At 41.5% G+C, this 27598-nt stretch overlaps 1 protein-coding gene across 7 annotated transcripts in view; it reads left to right on the top strand.

Annotated features, from left to right (window-relative positions):
- SLC26A5 (solute carrier family 26 member 5) overlaps positions 1-27598 on the top strand; it is a 61098-nt gene that overhangs the window by 27770 nt on the left and 5730 nt on the right. For 6 of the 7 annotated variants that reach the window (XM_077863949.1, XM_077863947.1, XM_077863946.1 and 3 more), the window contains 15 exons: positions 5851-5961; positions 7093-7259; positions 7773-7937; positions 11057-11209; positions 12362-12444; positions 16819-16966; positions 19030-19143; positions 20554-20631; positions 21323-21418; positions 21870-21976; positions 23044-23113; positions 24042-24134; positions 25212-25319; positions 25970-26170; positions 26755-26809. In XM_077863949.1, the coding sequence (XP_077720075.1) occupies positions 5851-5961; positions 7093-7259; positions 7773-7937; positions 11057-11209; positions 12362-12444; positions 16819-16966; positions 19030-19143; positions 20554-20631; positions 21323-21418; positions 21870-21976; positions 23044-23113; positions 24042-24134; positions 25212-25319; positions 25970-26170; positions 26755-26809 (1749 nt within the window). The remainder of the gene's footprint in view (positions 1-5850; positions 5962-7092; positions 7260-7772; positions 7938-11056; positions 11210-12361; positions 12445-16818; positions 16967-19029; positions 19144-20553; positions 20632-21322; positions 21419-21869; positions 21977-23043; positions 23114-24041; positions 24135-25211; positions 25320-25969; positions 26171-26754; positions 26810-27598) is intronic. The other variant, XM_077863952.1, reaches the window with a different exon arrangement.

The following is a 27598-nucleotide window of genomic DNA, read 5'->3' as shown; positions in this document are numbered from 1 at the left end:
ATTGTATCATTCTAGTAACCTTTTCCTGTCTAAAGGAATTCTTCAGAAACATTTAACCCATAAATGGCCAAAGACAGTGGTAATAGCATATGGTGATACTAGTTTTGCAGATCAGTATATTTATAGGAACTGGCTGGACATGGCCTTACTTCTTGCTAAGTTCATCAGTCACCCAATGAATGTGCTGATGGAGTTGTCATTGTTAAGGTTCTTGGCTTGTAAGTCCACATTCTAATGTCCAATTAGGCAGAAAGGCAGGAAGTAAATAAAAGCACATATAAATGTTTAATTACAATGTTTGATTACAAATGATGTTAGCACAATGAAGGAATATACAGAGTACCAGAAGATAATAACAGGGGAACTTAAGGGGATCCCTGGGTGGTGCAGCGGTTTGGCGCCTGCCTTTGGCCCAGGGCACGATCCTGGAGACCCGGGATCGAATCCCACATCAGGCTCCCGGTGCATGGAGCCTGCTTCTCCCTCTGCCTATGTCTCTGCCTCTCTCTCTCTCTCTCTCTCTCTGTGACAATCATAAATAAATAAAAATTAAAAAAAAAAAACAGGGGAACTTAACTAGGTAAGTCACAGAAACTTCTTTAAGAGAGATTTTTTTTAAGATTTTTAAAAATGTATTTATTCATGAGAGGCAGAGACAGAGGCAGAAGCAGGCTCCTTGTAGGGAGCCCAGTGTGGGACTCGATCCTGGGACCCCAGGACCATGACCCAAGCTAAAAGCAGACACTCAACCACTGAGCCACCCACGCACCCTTTAAGAGAGATTTGAGCTGAGCCCTGAAGGGTGAGCAGGAGGCAGGTAAAGAATGAGAGGAAGTGCATTTGTGGCAGAAGGAATAGCATGTGTGAAGACACATAACAGGAAAAGAACTGAGTGAAGACTCAGTTTGAAGAACTAACAGAAAAGCAGTTTGCTAGGAGTGTAGGGTGTGAAGAAGAGAGATGTGGAGGCAGTGGCAGGTCTGCAGAGCCTTGTTAGCCACTTCTTGGATTCCACTCTGAGTGAGTGCACTGAAAGCTATCACCATGCTTTCACTTGGGGTTTCTTTCTAAGAGGTCACCGAGACTGCTGTTCGCAGGAAAGGAATGGCTTTGGTTGGTGGGAGAGGTACCAGAATGAAAATGAGGAGACCAATTAGGGGTTACAGTGACTTAGTGTAGGCAAAAGGTGATAATGGCTTGAATAGCCTCTAGGTCAGTTGGCCAAGAATCTATTCCCTTCTCCAGTTTCCCCAAAATTAATTACCAAATGATCAATTTATTAAAAACACACACACACACACACACACACACACACACAAAACACAAACATACAAACACCCTTCCCCTTCCCCCTGTTAGCTGCATTTTTAATTTTCCAAGTGACTGATTTACCAAATCTTTTAAACGAAATCCTTACAGCAGGTTTAGGATGGTTTTTCACATGCATTTGGTACCAACACCCCAAGGGCAGAGAAGGGGACAAGATCAAAGGCAGAGATAGGGGCGGGGAGCAGAGCGCACAAAGGCTCAGTATCTGAAATGGGAAACAAGTGAAACTAACATTCAGTAACGTGGGACAGATAAAGCTACAGGAAGTGACTGCCCCATGTCAATTAATACTTAAAAGAGATCTTCAGGATTGTGCCTATTTGAGTTTTCACTAAAATGGCATTCCACAAATTTGTTTTTGACTGGTTAGCTGTCTTCCATCTTAAACTAGGGTGGTGGCTATAAAATGAAAAGAATTTTCAAGATACATGCTATATTTTATGGTAAAGCCAGCCAGACTAGCTGTTGGATTGATTGGTAGGAGAATGGGGAAGCAAAGCATGTCAAGAATTACTTTAAGGTGTCTGGGTTGATGAGTTGCATGTGGGTACATAGAAGAAGAAGGATGGTCAAGAGTGACTCTCAGGTTTCTGGATCTAACATCTGAGGGTTGGAGGGGCTAATTGCAGATATAGTAAAGACTGCAGGAGGAATGGATTTGAAGGGTAAGTTTGAACATGTTAAATTTGAAATGCTTGTGAGATAGACAAACGTTTATATGTTTATATTTAAAATATGGAAAAAATATGATGAGCTAAAAAGAGAGCTATGGATTATAGATGTCAGTTTGGGGATCTTTGACATACACAGGACATTTAAACCATAGCAATAGACAAGGTCACCTAAGAAGAGAAAGTGGAGTGAAAGACAAGAGAAGCAGGATCAAACTTTATCCAACATTAAAGGCCAAACAAAAAAGGAAGAATCAGCAGAAGAAACTGAAAAAGAAAGAAGCATCTGGAAAGGGGAAGGAGAACCATGAGCCTTTGGTATTACAGAAAGGAAGAAGGAATGACCCAGTAGGCTGAACACTAAGAGTTGTAAATCATCCCACAATCAAATTTGTATGGAAAAGGTGTTTTTCTGCCCATCACTAGTCAGTGAAGATAGGTAAATAGGAAGAACAAAATGTAGCAAACACAGAGATGCAAGATATAGTAAGTTAATTTCTCCTGGTTGGTTGTCAGTAAAAAGACTTTGTTAAGTGTTGAATTGATTCATTAATGGAATCAAATTGAAACAATACGTGCTTCTCTAATTCATTTAAAATCCCTCTAATTCGGGATCCCTGGGTGGCGCAGCGGTTTAGCGCCTGCCTTTGGCCCAGGGCGCGATCCTGGAGACCCGGGATCGAATCCCACGTCGGGCTCCCGGTGCATGGAGCCTGCTTCTCCCTCTGCCTGTGTCTCTGCCTCTCTCTCTCTGTGTGACTATCATAAATAAATAAATAAAAATTTAAAAAAATTAAAAAAAAAATGATGGTAAGGGACAGGGGAAATGGTGTAAACTAGCAAGGACAAAGGGAATGGGACACCACTTTTCCCACAAAGGGAAAGCCAACACCATGGAGCAGGAAAAAAAAAAAAAAGGCAAGTTATAGACAAGTGAGAACTGAATTATCAGAGCTGAGGAAGCTGAATTAATCAGAGCTGAGAAAGATCCTGGGGTCTGCCTTGGAGAACATTGGGAAATTGGCAGCTCCAAGGATTGTCAAAGGTGAGAGTCAGGCAGATGGCTAGAAGCAAGAGGATTGTTTGAAGTCTTTATCCTAAGTTGTGAGCACATGGACACCCAGGTCCCCACCCCGGTACTGTGCAGTGGATAGGAGGGTGAAAACACTGAAAGATGTTGAAAGAATGAAGTCTACACATTGACCTGTGCGCTGACAAAGGCTCTTCCTTGTCCTTGGCAGCTCCAAAGAGCCTGTCAGAACCTACAGCCCAAGGCAAACAATGAACCACCCCCAGAAAGAAAAAGCTATAGTGCCAACTGGAGGTTCTCTGGCCAAGATGCTGGCGGGTGCCCCCAGTTGCCATACAGTAAAGCTGATCAGTAGACAAAGGGAGCCAATGTGCACAAAGCTTCAAAGAAGAAAACAAACCAAACAGAAAGCTCATTGGGCACATAACTAATGGAGTGGGCAAAATAAAACATTTGCTCTGTAATATCCTCAGCAAGATCTGAAAACATATTGAATCCATGACATAAGAACACAATGTGATTTTTTAAATTTTATTTATTTTGAGAGAGAGCATGATCAGGGGAAGGGGCAGATGCAGAGGAGAGAGAGAATATCAAGCAGATTCCATGCTAAGCACAGAGCCTACACATGGCTTCATCTCAGGACCCTGAGACCATGACCTGAGCTGAAAACAAGAGTTGAATACTTAACCAGCTGAGCCGCCCAGGCACCCTAGGATGTGATTTTTAAAAAGAGCCTTCAGAGAACAAGAACGTGCTCATAGAAATTAAAAATATGATAGCTGGAAGGGGCACTTGAGTGGCTCAGTGGCTGAGCGTCTGCCTTCGGCTCAGGGCATGATCCTGGGGTCCTGGGATCGAGTCCCGTGTCAGGCTCCCCAGAGGGAGCCTGCTTCTCCCTCTGCCTGTGTGTCTGCCTCTCTCTGTGTGTCTCTCATGAATAAATAAATAAAATCTTTTTAAAAAGATATGATAGGTGAAATAAAATATTCAATCAAAGGGTTCGAAGATAGAGGAAATCTGGAAGTCAAAGAAAAAGATGAATACAAGCACAATAAGAAAGACAAGATAAAAATACCAGAGGATCAATCCTGGTGTTCCGTCATCCACTGGCAATTCCAGAAAGAAGAGGATAAACAGAGGGGAAGAGACTATTAAGGAATATTTTCAGAATTGAAATACATGAGTTTTCAGACTGCAAGAAACCACCAAGTACCCAGCAGAATGAGGGAGGGAATAAATAAACAACAAACAAACGAGGTAGAGCATAATAAACTCAGAATATCAGGGATAAATAGAAGATTTCAAAGCTTCTTGGGGGGGGGGAAGTCATGTAATTAGGATATAACTAAGTGGAAGCTGAAAAAAAATAGTGGTTAACATCTGAATCTAAAAAACTAAGAATAACAGTAGTAACATTAGAGCAAAGTTTCTCCACCCACACCATGCCAGGAACAGCCCCACCCTCTCAGTGACAATAATAAAATATGTCTCCTGACATTGTCAAATGTCCCCTAGGGGGCAAAATCCTCTCAGTTGAGAATGACTGATTCAGAGAAATGAGATAAATGATAGAAAAAGAGCTAAACAAATTGAAAGTGAGTGCCTCTGGCGAGCAGAACCTGGAGATGAGGCTTTTCTTCAGGGCCTTTTAGTACTGGCTTTTTAAACTATGAGCATGCATATCTTTGAAATAAAAATTTTAAATTTTAATTTTTTTTAATTAAAAGTAGAATTTGTTTTTAAAAAGGACAACATTAAAATGATAATATTATATGTGGGTTAGGGATGCTTCCCCTATTCTTCTTTGCTAAAAATTTTTTTCTCTTCACAACATGACAGTGTATTAAGTGAATTTTCTGGTTGTCCCAGATATTTGGCTAAGCCCCCTAAGCTGAGAACAAGGGTGTTTATTGTCTCCATGTCCTGAAAAAGATACCAGACCACTGATGCAAAAACTATGAGTGAATGACACCAGACTCTTTAGTGCATCACTTCAACAGGATATATTTGGGGACCAGGTATATGATAATAGATTTGGAATGAGAATTTTCTAGGATTTCTAGAATTTTCTAGTGCTTTCTAGGTAAAAGCACTATACGTTTCTCCTCCATGTAAAGTCTAGGTACGAGGGACTGCAAGAGAACCACTCAGAGCGCTGGACATGTGTCCCCTGGAGTTTTGGGGGATTGTTGCCTAATTCTTGCAAAAAAAAAAATCTACAGGTAAAAAAAGGTGTAAACCACCCATGTAAGCGGAATGGAGAGCCCTCCAGTGGGCATGGCTTGCACTTCTGAAGTTGCTTGGCGTAAAGTTGCCAAGCTTTCCCATTGGATAAGTGGGTGCTCTGGAAGGTAACAAGGCTTGGCTCATTTGAAAGGTACCTACCCAAGAAGACTGCCTACAGAGGAGCATATGCCAGCAGAGAGGACCTGGAGGAGGTGTAAGAACTGGCACCTGGGAATTCCTTATTGAAAAGGGATCAGCAAAAAATCCACAAAAACACCCCATTAGAGAAACAGCCAGCATTTGGCCATCAATGCAGATCATAGCTCCACCAATCAAGTAAGACTTTCCACCCTTACTTAGGTTGGGAAAGAATAAAACAGAAAAACCCACCCCTTGGCAAAGAGGAAATGACCAGGAAAATGGTCTCAGCCTAGGTGTAGGATTGGGATGTAAGGGGGTGGGCAGGTGAAGATACAGCTGCTGAAATTAATGTGGCTTTCACCTCTTCATCATAGAGAGCCAGGCGACAAATACACATTACCCTCTGCTTTCTAATGATCTGTCCGTTTCTGTTTGGTTTCGATCCCACAGGGTTAGCCTTTGCAATGCTGGCTGCTGTGCCTCCCGTGTTTGGCCTGTACTCTTCATTTTACCCTGTTATCATGTATTGTTTCCTTGGAACTTCCAGACACATATCCATAGGTAAAAGCTTAGAGTTGGTATTTTAGTTTGGATTTCCAAGATTTGCAGTGTGCCAAAGAAAGAGCATGTTTGTTATCAGAACATCTGTTAAATGGTAACGTTTGTTACAGCATACCCAGTAGGTGCTTTATAAAAATACACCCCCTCCCCCAGATTTCTAGAACTAATAGCTTTCTTATAACCTTGGCATGACAAGAAAATAAAAGACCATTTTCTTGTGTAAAAAGAGCAATTGTTGAAATCTGGGAAGTAAGTACCTTCGTTCATAATACAATTTGCTTATACCTGGTTTTTCTTATTTTATTTTATTGGTGTTATTGCATGTTCCTGATTACTTATGCATGTATTGCTTTTCATCCTCTTTTAGGCTCTGAATTATACATGATTTTTCCCAGTGTATTTAGGATAAGATTTACATGGACTTCATAACAGTGTTGGTGCTGCATGAGACTGCCACCAGCAAGTCCACACATGATGTTTCCGATAACTGGTGCTGGGTAACAAATACCCCCAAATATAGCAGATTAAAATACTTATTCGATTATCTTGCACAGTTGCTATGGGTCAGGATTTAGGAAGCACTCTTCTTGGGCAGTTCCGGCTCTGAGTCTGTCATGCAGCTGAGAATCAGAGGAGGAGCTGGAGCAGCTACTCACTCTTCCCACCCTCTCCGCCCTCTATCCTTCTCTCCCCATGATCCTAACTGAGCTTGCTCACACTCAGGGCCCAAGCATAAACAAGTAGTATAGCTGTCAGTTAGAAGCAGCATCACCTTGTTACCTAGCCTCCAAAGCCACACAGTATCACTTTTCCTGCATTCTTGTGGTGATTAACATGTCGCAAGTGCACCCAGATTCAAGGAGAGAGGAATTTGACTACCTCCTAATGGGCAGATGTCCAGGTTCCAGAAGAGTCCATGGGAGGGAAGATATCATCATGTTCATTTTTTGAGAATATGATCTATACAAACACAGCTTACTCATAACCCAGGGGAGGAAGTCTGAAGGAGGGCAGTGCAATTTCACATCAGTGATGCTTTTTAATTGACCTCACCCATGTCTCCTGGAGACCCAGCAACCACATGAGATGCACTGAAAATGGTTTCCTTAATTTAATGCCTCACTATTTCAGGTCCATTTGCTGTGATTAGCCTGATGATTGGCGGTGTGGCTGTTAGATTAGTCCCTGATGATATAGTCATTCCAGGAGGAGTAAATGCGACCAATGGCACAGAGGCAAGAGATGCCTTGAGAGTGAAAGTCGCCATGTCTGTGACCTTACTTTCAGGAATCATCCAGGTAATATTCATAGATGGAAAAATTGGCTCTTATTTGTTCACTTCATAAATATCTATTGAGTCTTCGTGGCTGGTCTACGTGGTGGGTAGGGTCCAGCTAGCAAAATTCAGAGCACTCGGTATCACCAGTCCCACTGCATGCTTTCCCTAAGTTGGTATTTATTAGGAACGAGCAAGCTTCAGTTGGGTACTTCAGAGATTCTAAAAGCAAGAAAAGTTTAAAGCAGGAACAATTAGTAATGGAAAGAAGACATCTCTTGTCTGCTTGGAAGGAGCAGGAAGTTCATTGACTAAATGTGCCCCCAGTTCTGAAGGACAGGGAAAGGGTGAGTGTGCCCAGTGCTCCATGGGGCTCCAAGCCTCTCCAAACCTTCCACTGTTTTCTGGCCACTGCAGATGCAGGAGTGTAGTGTTAGAAAGTAGTCCAGAAGGAACTTTTGTTTTGTTTTCTATTGGTTTTTACTTCCTGATCTATCATATGACTTATTTGTTTCTTTGTCATTAAAAAAAATAGTTTTGCCTAGGTGTCTGTAGGTTTGGATTTGTGGCCATATATCTCACAGAGCCCCTGGTCCGTGGGTTTACCACCGCGGCAGCTGTGCATGTCTTCACCTCCATGTTAAAATACTTGTTTGGAGTGAAAACAAAGCGGTACAGTGGGATCTTTTCAGTGGTGTATGTAAGTAAGCTATTTGCTGACTTATTGGTACTTGTTTTTCCTCCTTTATTTTCTCCTCTTCTCTTCTTTTTTTTTTTTAAAGATTTATTTACTTATGATAGAGGCAGAGGGAGAAGCAGGCTCTTTCTAGTCTGCTCTCTCTCAAATATATAAAAATATTTTTAAAAAATACAATAAAAATGGAAAAGATTTCATTATTCTAAGACTTTTCTGAGAACCCTACAAGGGGAATTAAACTTTACAGTCCCATTTTATTAACATGTGATGCCTCACAAGGAATTTTTTTACTAGGCCTTTATTTGGTGACTGCATCTTCACCCTAATTAGCAGAAGAGACCACTTTTTCTTAAAACCAAATTGTGGGTGAATCCCTGGGTGGCTCAGCGGTTTAGCACCTGCCTTTGGCCCAGGGCATGATCCTGGAGTCCCAGGATCGAGTCCCGCATTGGGCTTTCGGCATGGGGCCTGCTTCTCCCTCCTCCTGTGTCTCTGCCTCTCTCTCTCTCTCTCTCTCTCTCTCTCTCTCATTCATAGATAGATAGATAGATAAATAGATAGATAGATAGATAGATAGATAAATAAATCTTTAAAAAAATAATAATAAAACCAAATTGTGTTCACTTTGGGAACTAACATAATTTAAATGCATCGTGGAAGAAGAACACATCTCTCTCAGAAACTGCTTACTCGAACAGGCAAAAAAAATTTTAAGTAAATCTATAAAAGATTTAACTAACACAATTACCCATTGAATATAATAAAATATATGTAGACCCTTGCCTCTAGGTCCGAGAAAATATAAATTATTTGCAGGTACAGAGGGAACAATGGCAAGAACTGATCATGTTGAAACTGATCACAAGTTCTAAAAATTCAGTATTTTCTCACACAGTGCAGCAACCGATAACTAAATATACCTTTAAAACCCCCATACATTTGGAAAACAATAAACCTTCTTCTGGTTAGTCCCTGGATAAAGAGGAAATTATGAAATAATTAAAACCAAATGACAGTCAAATGCTGCTAAAGCTAATCTTGGACAGAAGGACCAATGGCCTTTGCAGGTGTTTAGGTGCCATTCACAATGCCAGACATAGCAGTGAGTGGGCAAATATGGCCCTTGCCTCTTGGAGCCCACAGTCCAATGGGAAGACAGATGGTAAACCACGAATTGCAAAAATAGGTAATGAATTACAAACCGTGTTACACGGATCCCTGGGTGGCGCAGCGGTTTGGCGCCTGCCTTTGGCCCAGGGCGCGATCCTGGAGACCCGGGATCGAATCCCACGTCGGGCTCCCGGTGCATGGAGCCTGCTTCTCCCTCTGCCTGTGTCTCTACCTCTCTCTCTCTCTGTGACTATCATAAAAAAAAAAAAAAAAAAAAAAAAACAACCGTGTTACATGCTATGGAGGAAAGGTACAGACTGCTCCAAAAGTTGCATAGGGACACCTTTTGATTCGAGGTCTAAGAAAATCACTCTAAGGAAGTGACATTTTATTTTATTTTATTTTATTTTATTTTATTTTATTTTATTTTATTTTATTTTATTTTATTTATTTTATTTTATTTTATTTAAGATTTTATTTATTCATGAGAGAGAGAGAAGCAGAGACACAGGTAGAGGGAGAAGCAGGCTCCATGCAGGGAGCCCGATGCGGGACTCAATCCCGGGTCTCCAGGATCACACCTTGGGCCAAAGGCAGGCGCTCAACCGCTGAGCCACCCAGGGATCCCCAGGAAGTGACTTTTTTTTTTTTTTTTAAGATTTATTTTATTTATTTTTTATTTTTATTTTATTTTATTTTATTTTTTTATTTTTTTATTTAATAGAGAGAGAGAAGTGGAGACACAGAAGGAGGGAGAAGCAGGCTCCATGCTGGGAGCCCGACTTGGGACTTGATCCTGGGACTCCAGGATCGCATCCTAGGCCAAAGGCAGGCACTAAACCGCTGAGCCATCCATCCAGGGATTCCCCCAGCAGTGACATTTTAAATTGAGTCCTCGATTGATTAGAATGGTATCAAACTGTGGGAACATCCCTTAAATAACTAAATCCTTCATTTCTCATAGTTGCTGAGGCCATGCTTCCTACTCCGGGAGTTCTCTCAGTACTTTGCTGCAGAGGAAGCAGATCAGCACCTGAGTGCACTCTAAATATTGGCAGGCGTGGTGTGTAGCCTGGGCTCACTGTGACCCACTCTTCCGGGGTCCAGGATGAGTACTGACCATATTTGGGGTGCTGAGGCTGCAACCCTAGGATACAAATAGGAGACTTTCCTTTCTAACTCTACTGGGCTTCTTCCAAACTTCAGCACTCTCTCGCCTTTGAAATGCACCTGATCCCTCTCTCATCTGCTACCCGTGACTTCTTTCTCCCCCTTTGACCTTCCTAAAACTTTTCTGTGGGGGCACCTGAGTGGCTCAGTCGCTTGGGTGTCTGTCTTCAGCTCAGGTCATGATCCCAGCATCCTGGGATTGAGCCCCAGAGCCCCACATTGGGCTCCCTGTTCAGCGTGGAGTCTCCCTCTGCCCGTCACCCAGCTCGGGCTCTGGCGCTCTCTCAAAAAAATAAATAAAATCTTCTTTAAAATTTTTCTGTATATTTATCTTTGCATTATTTTGCTGATATCAACCTTTAATTTTTTCTAATGCTCAGGACTTAATTTAAGGGGTACTTTTCTGAATATACTACATTGAGCCATTACCAAATCAAAGAACACTTATAGTATAAGATTGTTGGTTAAGAACTATAACTATGGGGGCATCTGCGTGGCTCAGTAAATTAAGCATCCAACTTGATTTTGGCCCTATCATGGTCTCAGGGTCATGAGATCCCTATGTGAGATTGAGCCCAGTGCGGAGACTGCTTGGGATTCTCTCCCTCCCTCTCCCCTGCTCACCTGTGCTCTCTCTCAGAAAGAAAAAGAAAAAGAAACTATAAAGTTATATGACTGGGTAAAAATGCCTCCTACTTGGTAGGACAGAGAACTCTCAGTCTGAGAGCTTTCTTTTAACTAGAAATGCATGGTGATGGGATGGCTGGTATGAATTAGTGCACTAGTGTCTCTGTTCAGGGGCTGTTGCTTGATATAAACATCCAGTGTTCACTGTGTTACAGAGTACAGTTGCTGTGTTGCAGAATGTTAAAAACCTCAACGTGTGTTCTCTAGGCGTCGGGCTGATGGTTTTTGGTTTGCTGTTGGGTGGCAAGGAGTTTAATGAGAGATTTAAAGAGAAATTGCCGGCACCCATTCCTTTAGAGTTCTTTGCGGTAAGTCAACTTTGGCCACACACACCTAGCTATTCTGGAGAAGGATCTGGACAGAGGAGGAACAGGAAGTTCTACCTTTTTTCTCCCAGATCTGCCAAAGGGAAGGTTAGAATTTGTCAAGGGGAACTTCCACAAATATGCTGAAAGAAAAGGAAATCTATTAGAGACAGGGATGATTTTTAAAATATAGGTGGAGGTCATCCATAAAAATTTTAATATGAATCATCTCTGAGTGATGAGATTATGGAATATTTTTCTTCCTCAAATTTTTATCATCTGATTGTGTTATAATGAACACCTACAACTTTAATAACCTGAAAAAATTAAGCTGTTTCCATTTTTTAAAAGAGCAAGAGACCAAAGGTTCCCAGATTTTTCTTGGTTCCCGGCACTCCTAGGCCAAAAGAAATACCCAACAGTTCCATGTATTAGTACTTAATACATATTTACAACGTAAAACATACTTCCATCTAACAACTTAGGAACCATTGTAAAAACAATGCACATGCAATGAACCTGCTATATACTCTATTATCTTCTTAAATGACCACAACTGTTTCATTATAACATTACCTTATTACTGGTTTCCCGCAGCGGCCACTACTGTGAGGCCCTGGCTCCCTACCCTGACCAGCCCTAACTCTCCTGGATGACCCACTCAGAAAGTTCTAGAGCAATAGTTCTTCAAGATGAAAAGTATTACTTCTCCTTCTGTTATTTTTCCATTGCACTTACTTCAGTAAGGGTTGCACTTGACACACCAGCTCGTTCTACATTGCCCTGACTGTCCAGGAGGGCTTACACACAATGGAACTCCGTGACCCTGACTGTAGCTGAGGTGGGTGCTTGTAACAGCAGAGGCCTGTAACCACAGTTGGTGCTGTGCCATGGACACAAACATAGGTCCAAACATAGGTTCTGTACAGACTCCCTGTCAGTGTACCACCCTCACAATACACTTCTCAACGTCCTTTGTTGATGCCATCTTAGCCAGAGACTCTTTCGACTGCCAAAGGCAAAGGCAACTCCTAAAAGGTTTTGAGTTAAAAGTGAAAGTAGGTTTTAACCTGGCTGACCAACTGTTTGAACCTTACTTTTGTGGCAGTTGAATTTTCATCTATGAAGGCGCATTTGGATTTGTGTCTGTTTTAGGTGGTGATGGGAACTGGCATTTCAGCTGGGTTTAACTTGAAAGAGTCATACAACGTGGATGTCGTCGGGACACTTCCACTGGGGTAGGAAAAGTTTTATTTTAAGTGATAGTGCGACTTGAATAATCAATAGATCTATTATTGTTTCTAACTCCTGCTTTAGTATGCTTACAATCCAAAATCTTTTTTTTTTTCCTATGTATCAAATAGCTGAGGCTTTGGGTTTTTTGAGTTTTAGCCTTTTTTTTTTAATTGTGGTTAAAAAAAACATGTAACAGAAAATTTACCATCTTAATCCTTTGGATGCATACACTTCAGTATGTTAAGTATATTCACATTGTCGTGAAACAGATCTGCAGAACTTTCTCATCTTGCAAATCTGAAACTATACCCAACAATAATTAAACAATAATTCCCTATTCTCCCTTCCTCCCAGCCCCTGGAAACCACCATTCTTTTTCTCTGTACAAATTAACTACTCTTGATAACTTATATAAGTGGAATTCTATTTACCTTTTTGCGACTCCTTATTTCATTCAGCATAAAATCCCCAGAATTCATCTATGTTGTAGCAAGTGACAGTGTCCTTCCTTTTTAAAGCTGAATAAAATTTCACTGTGTGTGTGTGTATGTATACAATATATATATATGTCAATCACATTTATCTGTTCACCCAACAATGGACATTTGGGTTGCTTCCACCTCTTAGCGATTGTGAATGTTACTGCTGTGAACATGGAATGTGCAAATATGTCCTCAGACCCCTACTTGCAGGTCTTCTGGATATAGTCCCAGAAGTGGGATTGCTGGATCAAGTGATAGTTCAATTTTCAACTTTTTGAGGAACTTGCATACTATCTTCTGTAGTGATCACACCATTTTAAAGTCCCACCAACAGTGGTACGTAGTGTTTTGTTTCATATTGTTTAGCACTTACTGGTTTTTAAAATCTCTCTTTAAGAGAAGGGCATCAGAATTAAGAGCAAAAATACCTAAATCTAGCCTGACGCTTACTAGCTGTGTGACTTTGGGCAGGTCACTGACCCTCTTAAAGCCCCAGCCTCCTCCCCTGCCAGGGTAGCATGGTAATCAAGTCCTGTGTCAAGGGTAATGGTGAGGCCACCGGAGATAGTGCACATAAAGCACCACCTAGCGTGTACCTCGAAGCCTTGAAGACATGCTAATTGGAAGTTCTGTGGCTCATTTTTTCAACAGATTTTCTAGTTTCAAGTCATATATGCTTTGTCAATCTTCTTTAACTCTACCTTTCAAATGTTTTTATTCTTCTTTTTATATTTGAAGGAGCTAGCATAACTATGAGCCTCTCTTCTCATCTCATTCTGTTCCTCTCCGACACGCTCTGGCTATCTCTGTATTGCTCTCTCTGTCTCTTTCTGTCTCTTGTACTGTCTCTTTCTCTTGCCTTCTTCTCTCTTCCCAGATGAGCAGAATCAGATGTTTGCCCAGATGTTGGCCACTGATGAACCTGGCATACTGCATCAAGCCTTGCCTCTGGTTCTATCTGAGAATTTCCTGGGAGGCGCAAGGGCAGGAGTTGCTCAGGAAGCCAGAGTTCACCCCTAACTCCCACCCCTACCCCAGAGCAAGTGTTGAAGGAGGAAGCATGCACTCCCCTTCAAAATAATGGGTTGCTGTTATGAACATGTTACTTATGATTCAGTGTAGGCCTAAAACACAGTAATAACACCTATTTTTTCTGTTTGGACTTAAGATTTATAAAATACTTTTATACCTGCCATCTCAGTGGGTGCTCACAATAACACTATTGACATACATACATTTTATAAGGTAAAGAAGTTCATTTATTTGGCATATGTTTATTGAGTGCCTACTATGTACCAGAGACACAGCAGTTAAAAACAAAAGCAGCCATGCAAGCAAAAAAGTGTCTGCTACCTTGAAGTTTATATTCTCCGGTGGTGGAGGGATGGGTGGGTGGAGAAAAAGTAGTGAGAAGTGCTATGCAGAAAAGGGAGGCCTGCTAAGGGATAGAAGGGGCTGGGCTGCTTTGTTAAGTAGGCTACCAGAGAGGGTGACATTTGAGAGATGTGGATGAGGTTTAGTGGCTCACAGGTGAGTCCCAGCCTGGACCCAGAATACAGTCTTCCGATGCTCAGTTGTTTGCTGTTTCCATTACCTCACACCTGGGTCCCTAACATAATTAATCGAGTGCTACACATTAGTCTTTGACTAGATCCAGTAGACAATTCTATTCAACAACTGATCACAAATAATTTGGTTAAATGTGAATTCTTACGGTTAGATTTCTCCTTTTAAAAATTTACATGCAATTCACCACCGTTTCTACCCAATACCTTCCTTTTCCTGTTGCTTTGTACCGAAATATGTTGCTTTTCCTCCATATGTGAGAGCCATACTTTAAAAAAATTTTTTTTACCCTTCTATAACTTGGCTACACTTTCTGAAACTTTGCCCAAAACTAAGCAGGAAATAAGTAATGCTTACCTATTTACATATCTACATGTAATCATACTGTTTCAGTTATCTATGAGTCTTACTGCTCAGTAACAGCTCCAAAACATCTCAAAACAACAGCCATTTATTTGCTCACAATTCACAACCTAGGTAGGGAACTGGGTGATCTCCTGGTGTCACTTAGGGTCTCTCATGCAGCCACAGATGTCTGAAGGGGTGCCTGGTGCTGGAGGATCCAGGAGGACTTCACTCACGTGTCTGACACCTCAGGTGGAGGCCTGGAATGGGTGATGACTGGCTGGCATCTTCTCCCCACATGGTGACTCTGGCTGGATAGCCAGACTCTTATATGGTGACTCAAGGAAACAAGACAGAAAAATAGGAGGTGCCATGCTGCTAAAAGCACTCATACAGCATCACTTGCACCACATTCAGTTGGCTCAATCAAATCACAAGACCAGCCCAGACTCACCAGAGGAGAAACAGATCCTCCCAGCCTCAGGGGACAAGCAGCACATACAAGTATGGGAGGAACTGTTGGCAGCCATATTTGAAAGCAAACTATGCATCTATACACACCCACAAATACACACACAGCACGTGTCCAGAAAGTGACTGTTGACTCTTAAAGATCCCAATCTTGGCAATATATCCTGTTTCTTGGTCTACTTTCCTTAACTCATTCAAAAATACATTCTTTTATTCTGCAGTCCCAAGTCTGCTGCTAGGGCTTTCCTCATGGCAAGTGCTTCTATAGCAAAATGCAAGGGAAAGACAATAAGTTTTGCAGTGGGACCTCCTGGGTTTAACTCCTTGCTCCATCTTGGACAAATAACATCTGCAGGTATCCATTTTTTTACCTATAAATTAGGATATTAATGGCACCCATCTAATAGGATTGCTATGAGGACAGATGAGATGATGTATTTCAGGCATACAGCACAAAATGTAGGCTCACTATATGTTCAATTTTTTTTCCTTCTCCCCTTCCCTTTCCCTTACCCCAGTACCTGAGACACCCCCTTTATCACCGTGATATGACACAGTAAGAGAAATAGGCACAAGGAGGCCAGTTCTTCATGGTTTTTGTTGTACTGGTGGCGATGTGTACATGAGCCATTTGACCTTAGACAAGTTGCTTAGTCTCACTATGCCTCATCATCTGTAAACTGAGGAATATACTGGTGCCTAGCTCACTGGGCTGTCTGAGATAAATAAGCACAGAACCTGGCACAGGGGAAGCACCTAATAAATGGTTGTTAATGTAAAAAAGAATTATATGGTACCTAAACTGGTTAGTATTATTATCTAGCCCAATGTCTTGTATTGAATCAGATGCTTTTGAAAAACCTCTATTGCCCCTTACCCCATACCATTCCAGGAAATCCCTATTCTGTTCCTTTAGGACAAGGGTTTCAAACTATAAGCATGGACCACAAAAACTGGATTCCCCATTGGTCCCTCTAGATTCCCAGGACTACCAGGTGAGACCCAAAGTGGATAACCTGTGGCTCCTTTCCCATGTTGGAAATTCACTTAAAGGGATCCTGGAAAACAGAGTCTTTACTTGAAATAACAAAAGGAAACAGTCTTGACAGTAGTTCTCCTCTAAGATAGACTTCCTACCCTCAGACTTTGGTTCAAATGTCTTGTGCCATCTGAGCACTTCGCTGACCCTCTCTTCTTCCTGTTCGGTGTCTTACTTACACCTGCCATACAGGGTGTCATGAGGTATGAGGTTACTCCTTTTCTAAATAAAACCGCATCTGATGTCTGCTGATAACCCATTCAGGTAGAAAGCTAGTAATAATAGGGTTGGAGCCTAAAAAGAACCTTTGTGTGTCAAAGAGGGTGTTTCTTTTTGACAAACCAGAGCACACAGGTATCCAAGCATTGATCACCTCATTTGCAGATGATGCTGTCCTGAAATGCTCCCCTCTAGTTGCATGTTTTTTCCCCCATGGTCACAATGCTTGAGTTAAAGTCAGCTTGACCTTTCAGGCTACTACCTCCAGCCAACCCGGACACCAGCCTCTTCCACCTTGTGTACGTGGATGCCATCGCCATAGCCATTGTTGGATTTTCAGTGACCATATCAATGGCCAAGACCCTGGCAAATAAACATGGCTACCAGGTTGATGGCAATCAGGTAGGAAATCATTAATTCCCTCCAGATGTTTCATTATGGTATAATCATCCTGCTGTGCTGTGGAAGGCAAATGATTGGAATTTCTCTGTCTCAATAGAAAAACTTCTAGTTTGATGATGGAGGTATTGGAAACATGTATTTATTCAACACTACAATTTTTTTTTCATTATGTGCATTAGATCATCAGAGCACTGAGATACAGTCCTACCTCATGTCACAGGTAGGGGTCCTGCTAGGAAGATGTAACCTTTGGATATGAGGCTTTCAGTTTGCCATACTCCAACAGATGTTATCCCTATTTTTCAAAGCTCACAGCCTGAGAAGTAAATATTTATCTAGAACCATTTCTGGGAAGACATTTCCTTGTTCATTGAACTTGGAATATATGATTCATCACTCAAACTCCACATTATATTCTTTGCCACCTCCTTTTTTTTATAAATTTATTTTTTATTGGTGTTCAATTTGCCAATATGTAGAATGATACCCAGTGCTCATCCATCAAGTGCCCACCTCAGTGCCCGTCACGCAGTCACCCCCACCCCCTGCCCACCTCCCCTTCCACCACCCCTAGTTCATTTCCCAGAGTTATGAGTCTCTCATGTTCTGTCTTCCCTTCTGATATTTCCCACTCATTTTTTCTCCTTTCCCCTTTATTCCCTTTCACTATTTTTTATATTCCCCAAATGAATGAGACCATATAATGTTTGTCCTTCTCTGATTGACTTACTTCACTCAGCATGATACCCTCCAGTTCCATCCACGTCAAAGCAAATGGTGGGTATTTGTTGTTTCTAATGGCTGAGTAATATTCCATTGTATACATAAACCACATCTTTATCCATTCATCTTTCGATGGACACCGAGGTTCCTCCCACAGTTTGGCTATTGTGGACATTGCTGCTATAAACATCGGGGTGCAGGTGTCCCAGCGTGTCAATGCATCTGTATCTGGGGTAAATCCCCAACAGTGCAATTGCTGGGTCGTAGGGCAGATCTATTTTTAACTCTTTGAGGAACCTCCACACAGTTGATGGGAATGTAAACTGGTGCAGCCACTCTGGAAAACTGCCACCTCCTTTTTAAATTTTTTTGTTTTTTAGAGAGGATGGGGGGAGGGACAAAGGGAGAGGAAGAGAGAGAATCTTCAAGCAGACTCCACACCCAGCATGGAGCCCAATGTGGGGCTCGAACTCATGACCATAAGATCAAGATGACCTGAGCCAAAATCAAGAGTCGCTAAATGGCTGGGCCTCCCAGGTGCCCCGCCACCTCCTTTTATAACCTATCAATAGATAAGCTGAATACCATTAGGCATAATTTTGGCATGACAGTGTCTACTTTAACACACTGTGTGTTGGGATCCCTGGGTGGCGCAGCGGTTTGGCGCCTGCCTTTGGCCCAGGGCGCGATCCTGGAGACCCGGGATCGAATCCCACGTCGGGCTCCCGGTGCATGGAGCCTGCTTCTCCCTCTGCCTGTGTCTCTGCCTCTCTCTCTCTCTGTGACTATCATAAATAAATAAAAATTAAAAAAAAAAAAAAAAAAACACACTGTGTGTTTCTAGGAGAATGTTAAATGCTCCACAATCCCAAGGACACGATCCAACTAGAAAGACCAGAAGTAGCCCTGAAAGCAGGTCTCACTCACTGGTCCCAAGAGGACAATGTCATGTACTCATTGAAGGGCAAGAGTCGAGGCATTTAGGAGATGCCAACAATTCTATACCAAAAACTTACAACAAAAATATTCTGTTCCTTTTTGCTGCAGTTTTCTTTAAAAAAAAAAAAAGACAAAAACATTATTTGTGTAAGAAAGTGTGTCTGGGAAAGAGGGGACTAAGTAGTGAGTGCAGCTTTTATCTTGCAGAACAAAAGCCCTAAGTGGTTTTTCTCTCATCTTAAGAATGTCTATTTTAAACTCATGCTAAGCAAACTTTTATATTTGTAAAGAGAATAAAGAGACACCCTACACTGCCGAAAATGTGTCTAAAATGGGCCATCTTGCCTTTTTTTCTGAAGAATGACTGACCTCTGGTGTGCTTTGTTTCCACATGGAAAAAGGAGCTCATTGCCCTGGGACTGTGCAATTCCATTGGCTCACTCTTCCAGACTTTCTCCATTTCGTGCTCCTTGTCTCGAAGCCTTGTTCAGGAGGGAACCGGAGGCAAGACACAGGTGTGTATACAACCGGCCTCTCAGGACGGTGATTTGGGGTGGTAAACTTTAATCCCTTGATTCTATTCTGAACCCAAACAAAGCTGCTCCATCTCAAGATTGACGCTCTATTGAGCTATGCAGTGAATCAGAGAAGGGCATGAATGGTCAGAGCGAAACACAGGAACTGAATATATAGGAAAGAGGTATATTCTCCAGTTAAATTGAAAATTATACAACAGTCTCTGCTGCCAGTAAACCTCACAGTCCAGACATAGGATGTTGCTATGAAAGTCTGAGACCTAGTATGGTCAAGATGCCAGCACGTCCAGTAGAACTTCCTGCAATGATGGAAAGTTCACTATTTTCACTGTCCAGTATGACAGCTTTTAGCCACATGGGGTCCTTGAGCAGTTGAAATGTGAGAAATGCAACCAAGACCAGAATTTTTAGTTGTATTTAATTTTAATTTTAAAAATATAATAACTGAATGTGGCTAGTGGTCATTGGACAGCAGGGTACCATTTTATTCTTCTGGCCCTTGTGGATCTTGCTTGGGTCATTATCTCCTTTTCCTCACCCCTGGCAAGGGCATTTCAGTCAGGGTTTTTAATCATGTCAGCCTCTATTTATTTATTTTTAAAGATTTTATTTATTTGAGAAAGAGAGCACAGAAGGAGGGGGAGAAGCAGACTCCCTGCTGAACAGGAAGCCCGACCTGGGGCTCGATCCCAGGACCCCAGGATCCTGAACTGAGACAAAGGCAGGTGCTTCACTGACTGAGCCACCCAGGCGCCCCTCAGCCTCTATTTAAAAGCTATAAGAGGGGATGCCTGGGTGGCTCGGGGGTTGAGTGCCTGCCTTTGGTTCAGGATATGATCCCGGAGTCCCAGGATCGAGTCCCACATCGGGCTTCCTGCATGGAGCCTGCTTCTCTCTCTGCCTAGGTCTCTGCCTCTCTCTCTCTGTGTCTCTCATGAATAAATAAATAAAATGTAAAAAATAAAAATAAATAAATAAATAAAATAAAATAAAATAAAAGCTATAAGAGAAACTAAAACTTCAGAAAGGGAGTATGAAGGAGTTACAGGTTTATGCACTGGTTTTGATGACTTGTTTGAATCCATATTTTCTTGATCTTCCTTCAGTGATTATCAAAAGACTAAGATCAGGGCAGCCTGGGTGGGTCAGCGGTTTAGCACCGCCTTCAGCCCAGGGCGTGATCCCGGAGACCTGGGATCGAGTCCCACATCGGGCTCCCTGCATGGAGCCTGCTTCTCCCTCTGCCTGTGTCTCTGCCTCTCTCTCTCTCTCTCTCTCTCTCTCTCTCATAAATAAATAAAATTTTTTTAAAAAGACTGAGATCACCCTCTGCCTTGCCTCTTACTCATATCTCCTAAAAGCCCCTTCCATGGATCCTTTCTCATTCAGCTTGCAGGTTGTTTGGCCTCACTAATGATTCTGCTGGTCATATTAGCCACTGGATTCCTCTTCGAATCATTACCCCAGGTGCGTAGCTTGAACTTGGTGTGAGGTGTTACCATGTGTAGAGATTTTGCTGTTTTATTTGTTTATATTTTTGTGGCCATCTCGTGCCTTTTTACTGTAACTCTAGCAGAGTGGTATAAGAATGAGCAAGGCTGGGATCAAGATCCCGCTCCACAATCTACAGTCCTGCCCCTGGGAAAACCATCTCAACATCTTTGGGCCTCCGTTTCCTTATCTGCAAGTGAGAGTTTGGACTGATTAATCTCCAAGGTTCCTTCTCTCTTTGATCTTCTGTGACCTTGCACTTCCATTAAAACTCTGAGATGGCCTCCACTTCTAAGACGTTTGTTTGCTGATCTGTTTAATCTAGTAGAGATGAGGGACAATATAGAATGGAGAAAATCACAATGTAGGAAAACCATGGGTCAAATCATCAAATCATTCCTGGAGTACCAAGTTAAACTCTGAACCTCTTGACCGCCACGCAGGTTTGCTACTATGATATAAGCCTGTCCAATGGGTTTTCCAAGACCCATTTTAGCTAACCAAGTCCTGAAAATCCAGGTGTCCAGGCTCCAAACGTACCATCGCTGCTACATGGGAAGTGAGTGGGGAGAAGACATGGGGAGGGCAGCAGGAGGACAGTGAGGAGCCAGCAAAGGAGGCTCTGTGGACACAAAAGGAGAGGCATGCGGGATGTGCTCTGTTTCAGGCTGTGCTGTCGGCCATTGTGATTGTCAACCTGAAAGGAATGTTTATGCAATTCTCAGATCTCCCCTTTTTCTGGAGAACAAGCAAAATAGAACTGGTAAGTAACAAAGATGAGTGTTAGGTTAATATGTCATTGCAACACATGGATGTGCTGCTAAAAATGTAAGAAAGGTGGGGCTGGGTCGCTCAGTCAGTAAGGCATCTGCCTTTGGCTCAGGTAATGATCCTGGGGTCTTGGGATGGAGCCCCACGTCAGGCTCCCTGTAAGGAGGAGTCTGCTTCTCCCTCTGGCCCTCCCCCTGGTTGTGTGCTCTCATGTCTCTCTCCCTCACTCTTTCTCTCTCTCATGAATAAATAAAATCTTTTTAAAATGTGAGAAAAATAAGCTAATGCAGTCATTTGTTATGTGTAGCATCTAGTTAGGCAACATTAGGTACTGTGTGTGTGTGTGTGTGTGTGTGTGTGTGTGTGTGTGTGTGTGTTTGCATGACAGACTCTTAGAAAATTTTTAGCGTGATCTCACATAAAGTTTTCTGTCTTTTGTGCAGACCATCTGGCTTACCACTTTTGTTTCCTCCTTGTTTCTGGGGCTGGACTATGGTCTGATTACAGCTGTGATCATTGCTCTGCTAACTGTGATTTACAGAACACAGAGGTAAGTGTACAAATTGGGATGGACGTGATTGTCCTGCCTGAAATTGCAGTATTGACTTTAATTTTATTATAATTATCAACAGACCCCACTAGAGTGTGAGCATCTTGATTGTGGAGGCGATATTCCCAGAGTCCAGTCCCGGGCATATAGTGTATATTTTCTGAAAGCTTACTGAGAGACTCCACCCAGAAAAAACAGCTCACATTCATATTATATATTCTAATACAGAAAGCACTTGTGCATACTGCTAAGAAGCACCAGGGCATTGTAGCAAGTCCATGGAACGTCATATCAAGACCTTGAGCCATATTTTATCTTTGCCAATCCCTCTGACAATGACCAACACACTCCAGTAGGCCTCAACGTCTCAGCCATACAACAGCAGAAATAAGTCTAGTATGTAGGATATGATAAGGTAATATGAGGTGCTCAAGCAGTAGTATCTGTCATCATTACAGTATCCAGTTTGAGCCAGATTGTCCTATAAAAAGAGGAGGGCTCTCCAGAAACAATGTTTAAAATCTATTCGAGCCAAACTTAAAAAAACTTCCATGCTACTTTGAGGGTTGTTTTTTCTTTTCTTCCCATACCCTCAGTTGACAACCACTCCCATGAGTCAGAGCCTTTTATTAGCAACAAAAAGAAAAACTCCTCTCCTGCTTTAGACTGAGAGTAGAAAGACAATTCTATTGAGTAGATGAGAATTTGAGTTACACATTCCCTGGCATGACTTGAACTCTGCACAGTTCACTTTAGCCTCCATCTTTAAATGCCTGAGTCTTTTGTCCTAACCAGATTGTGTGATATGTGAGGGATGTGTGTGTGAGTGTGTGTGTAGGGTGAGTGTGTCCTGTACCTTGGGGGCAGGGTGTGGGGGCATGCTGGGAATGGCCCTGAGAATGTGATCCATGTGAAGCCCTTTGCAAAGGTAACCATATAAGGATCATGTCTTCCTGAGTTCATTAGCAAGTCCATACATGACATGTGAACATGGAAAACCTCATGTTTAAATCACATACTGGGCCTCAACACAATAGTATTGTAACACACTGTCCCTGTATCTTTAGTCCCAGCTACAAAGTCCTTGGACAGCTTCCCGACACGGATGTGTACATTGATATAGATGCCTATGAGGAGGTAGGACCTTTTTCCTGTCATTTTAGATGGTTGTAAGCATGTCATGTGATGGGCAGACTAAATAGTATTTTTACACAGGACAAAAAGTGGAGCTGAAAAGTAGGGAGGTGTAGTGGTCAGAATGAAAAGTATGAACTGAGATTTACTATCTGGATTCAGTTTTAGAGTTTATACTATAATTAGTCAACCTCCTAATATTTATTTTTCCCTTTTCTGTAATGATAAGTATATATTCTTGGAATTAAAGTATATATTTACAAAATACTGAGAGGATGCTTTGTATGTTAAAATTATGCCTTAAAATTCCCTTGATTTTTAGTATCCTTACAGAGGGTCTCAAAGACTTTTACAGAACCTCTTAAAATTAGTTCTCTTTGATTTGTTTTATGTTTGGGAAGACATTCTCAGACCCACTATAAGATACTGGGAGATGAGACTGCTTTGAGGATTGCTCATTTTCCCTCCTTCTAGAGAATTATGTGCTGGATTTCTCATTTCTAAACTGCATTCTAGAGGCTTCTGGCTTCTCTGTTGCTCTTGGGTCTGTTTCAGCCCGTCTGCATTCCTGGAGTCACCAACATAACCTCTCCTTCTGCTTATTCCTCAGGGTCTGAGTGCCAGCCTCCCTTCTCTTATCTGTTTCCTTTTCTTTGTTTTTAATAGTTTTTGGTTCCTTCTTTGTGTTTTATGGTGAATATGAAACAAAGACTTAGGAGAAATGTGAAGATGTGTGTATTAAAGGCTCTCTTCTCAGAACTCCTTTGTCCAGGACACGAGTAAGTAGGACACAGTGACCATTTTATCTAAACCCTATAAGAGAGGGCCTTGAGCAACTTCTGTGTAGATTTTCAGGTTGGAGGAGGGAAGCAGGTGCAGTTTTGACTCTGAAATATTTCCCTGTGTTAAATTCACTGACATTTTATTTCAGGTGAAAGAAATTCCTGGAATAAAAATATTCCAAATAAATGCTCCAATTTATTATGCAAATAGCGACTTATATAGCAATGCTTTGAAAAGAAAGGTGAGTCACAAGAAATTGATTTTTTTAATGATTTTTATTTATTTACTTGAGAGAGTGTGAAAGAGAGAAAAGGCACAGAGAGAAAGAGGGTGAGGGAGAGGCTGAGAGGGAGCCCAATAGGGGCTCGCTTGATCCTGGGACCCTAAGATCATGACCTGAGCTGAAGGCAGACGCTTACCCTACTAAGCCACCCAGGTGCCCCAAGAAATTGATTATTTTTGAGGGGACCTGTGGATTGACAGGAATGTAAGGGACATTTAAATGCCTTGATATACCTTTTATACTGTTCCATTCTCTCCCTTCCTCCCTCTCTCTCACTCGCTCTCAGTAAAATATACATAAACTTTACCATCTTCAGTAAATTTATCATTCAGCAGATGGAATTTATATTCACACTGTTATGCAGCCAAAACCACTAGTCATTCTCTTCTCTTGTGCACATATTACCTTTTCAAAAAAATTTTAAGAAAAAAAGTGAGGGACGCCTAGGTGGTTCAGTAGTTGAGCATCTGTCTGCCTTTGGCCCAGGGCATGATCCCAGGGTCCTGGGATCGAGTTCTGCATCAGGCTCCCCTACAGGGAGCCTGCTTCTCCCTCTGCCTGTGTCTCTGCCTCTCCTCTGTGTGTCTCTCCTGAATAAATAAAATCTTAAAAAAAAAAGTGAAAAAATAAATTTAGGTTTTTCACTCTTTAGATAACGTGGGTTCCTTTGGTGGTGTTTAGAACTTGACCCCACACTGCCCAGTATATAAGAAAATCTCTCAGTCAACCCCCAGAGTCTCTTAAATATGAGAATCTGAGAGTGAATTTGAAAAACACTGCTTTAAAAATTCCCCTTGATACTTTAGTGTATCACTGCCATATCCTGCTAAATGCACATAAGAATAAGGAGAGTTACTCATGTTCCTTTATTAAGGGAATAACTCAGTTCAGGGTGCCTGAGGGAATGGTAGAGCAAGAGGTGGAGTGATAACTTGGCATAGAAAATAGATGGGGGGGGGACTTGAAGATTTATTGCATTTGCGTGGGTTCCTGGGTGCCAACAAATGATTTTGCATGTATCGCTCTTCTGCAAAGACTGGAGTGAACCCAGCAGTCATAATGGGAGCAAGAAGAAAGGCCATGAGGAAGTATGCCAAGGAAGTTGGAAATGCAAATGTGGCCAATGCAACTGTTGTCAAAGTGGTGAGTGGTCTCTTCCCTGTAACTTTTCCTTCTCTCTTAATCTGCACCACGCCCCACCTTCATTCATGATTGAGGTCTTAACACAGCAGGAAGCCCCTAAGATAGGAAAGCTTCAAAACCATTTCAGTATCCTTTATCTATTAAAGACATATGATAAGGCCAATTATGAAAAAAGTAGGGATATGAACCCCGGAAAATACTGTTTAAAAAAAAAAAGATCACACAGTAGTATCTTAATAAATTTTACCATAGCTACTTTGTCATAGATTCAGTCAGCTGATAGTAACAAAAACAAAAAAACCTCAAAGGCTAGATTTTGTTGTTCAAGCTTATGGTAACTTGTGGTTGTGCTGAAGTTAATGGAACCATTTTAGAGGTGAGGAGAGATTGGATATGATGACTAAGGAGAGTGGATTTCATTGGACAACAACAAAAGGAGAAGAGAAGAAAAGAAACTGAGCTAAAACTGCATATTATGTACACATCCTTTTTCCGTCACATTGTAAGTATGGGATTCAGCAAATATCTTAGAAGAGGTCTGGTGGAGTCAGGAGCCTGACAGTATGGCAACTAATTTTCCCTTATGAATCTTTCTCTGAACCAACATGCGAGGTGTTCATAGACTTCTGGTTTGGTTTATGTGTTGACAGGATGCAGAAGTGGATGGAGAAGATGCCACAAAACCCGAACAAGAGGATGATGAAGTAAAATATCCCCCAATAGTCATCAAGAGCACTTTCCCTGAAGAACTGCAAAGATTTATGCCCCCTGGGGATACCATCCACACCGTCATTCTGGATTTTACCCAAGTCAATTTTATCGATTCCGTTGGTGTCAAAACCCTGGCTGGGGTAAGCATCCTCTTAAATGAGTCGTTTCATATCTCTGTGCCATCAGTAAGATCAGAGAGTTGATCTAGGTGTCCTTTTTCAACTCTTAAAATTCTTTGTTGTTGTTTTCAACTCTTGGTTGTGGAAAATTTCCAAACTGTATGAGAATAAAGAGCACAGTGTCATGAAGCCCCACAGGACTCCCACTCTGCTGCTACAGCTCATCAGTTTGTGGGCAGTCTTGTTCGGTTCACCCCCCCAACCCACTTTGCACTTCTCTGACTCTAAAGCACATCCCAGTCACCGCCTCTTCGTGACTATTTCAGGATATAGCTCTACAAGGAGAAGATTCTTTTACCAATCAGTACCATTATACCTTTATTACACCTACATAAAATTTAACAAGAATTCTTTGCTAGCCCTCATTATCACTGTCCATATAAAAATTAAATACAAAATTAGTTTTAAATGGTTAGCTCAAAAATGCATAAGTAGCTCAGGTGAATGAATTAGTGTCTTGTATCACTGACTACATACTGGTAGAAAGAGACTTAAATCTGGCATGTAGTCAAGAGAAACTAAACTTTATTTCAACATTATTACAGATTGTAAAAGAATATGGAGATGTCGGTATTTATGTGTATTTAGCAGGATGCAGCGGTGAGTACACTTCCAGAATGGGGAGAAGTTTTAACATTTTAGTTTCATTTCTCTTTTTTTAAATAACTTTTTAAAAGTTTGGAAATATTTTTCCCTTAATTTCAGTTTTTGGCCAAAATGAAAATTATTCAGAGGCGGGGAGGGAAAAAGATGAGAAATGTTCTTCTGAAAATCACTCTAAAGCTAGCTTTGAAATTAGTCACTCATGGGCAACCCCCCGCGCCAGGCAATTATGGCAGGGCTTCCTGGCCTGTACTGGATAGAAGGAGCTTATAAACCATTGTTCTGGGCTGGTCCATTTTTTAGTAATTATTTAAGGGTTGCTTTAAACATAGTTCTGTAAAATTATTTAGGTTCTTCCATACAACACCTGCTATTTTTGCTTTATAATAAACTTTGGGTTGAAACAGTGCCTGAAAATGAAACCTACATAAAGGCATCACTTTTCACCTGCCAGAATGGCAGAAAGGAAAAGTGTCTGACAACACGCTCTGTAGGCGTACCGTGGGGCAACAGGTACTCCTAGACACTGCTGGCAGGAGTGCAAAATGGAACAGCCTTCAACTAGGGTACATCTACACAATAGAATATCATGCAGTGGTAAAAAAAAAAAAAAAAAAAGTAAAAAAAAATCCAGAAAAAATATATATAATATATAATTTCTCTTATACCTATACTATGTATTATCATGTCTTATATATGTATAATATTTTATATAATGCTAAAGAGATACTTTTGGGTAAGAAAAAAGGAAAAATAATATAGATTTGTATTATTTGTATAAATACA

Source organism: Canis aureus, chromosome 21, assembly GCF_053574225.1.
Source record: "Canis aureus isolate CA01 chromosome 21, VMU_Caureus_v.1.0, whole genome shotgun sequence".
NCBI lineage: Eukaryota > Metazoa > Chordata > Mammalia > Carnivora > Canidae > Canis > Canis aureus.
Note: the sequence above shows the minus strand (reverse complement) of the source record. Positions and strands in the feature narration are given on the sequence as shown.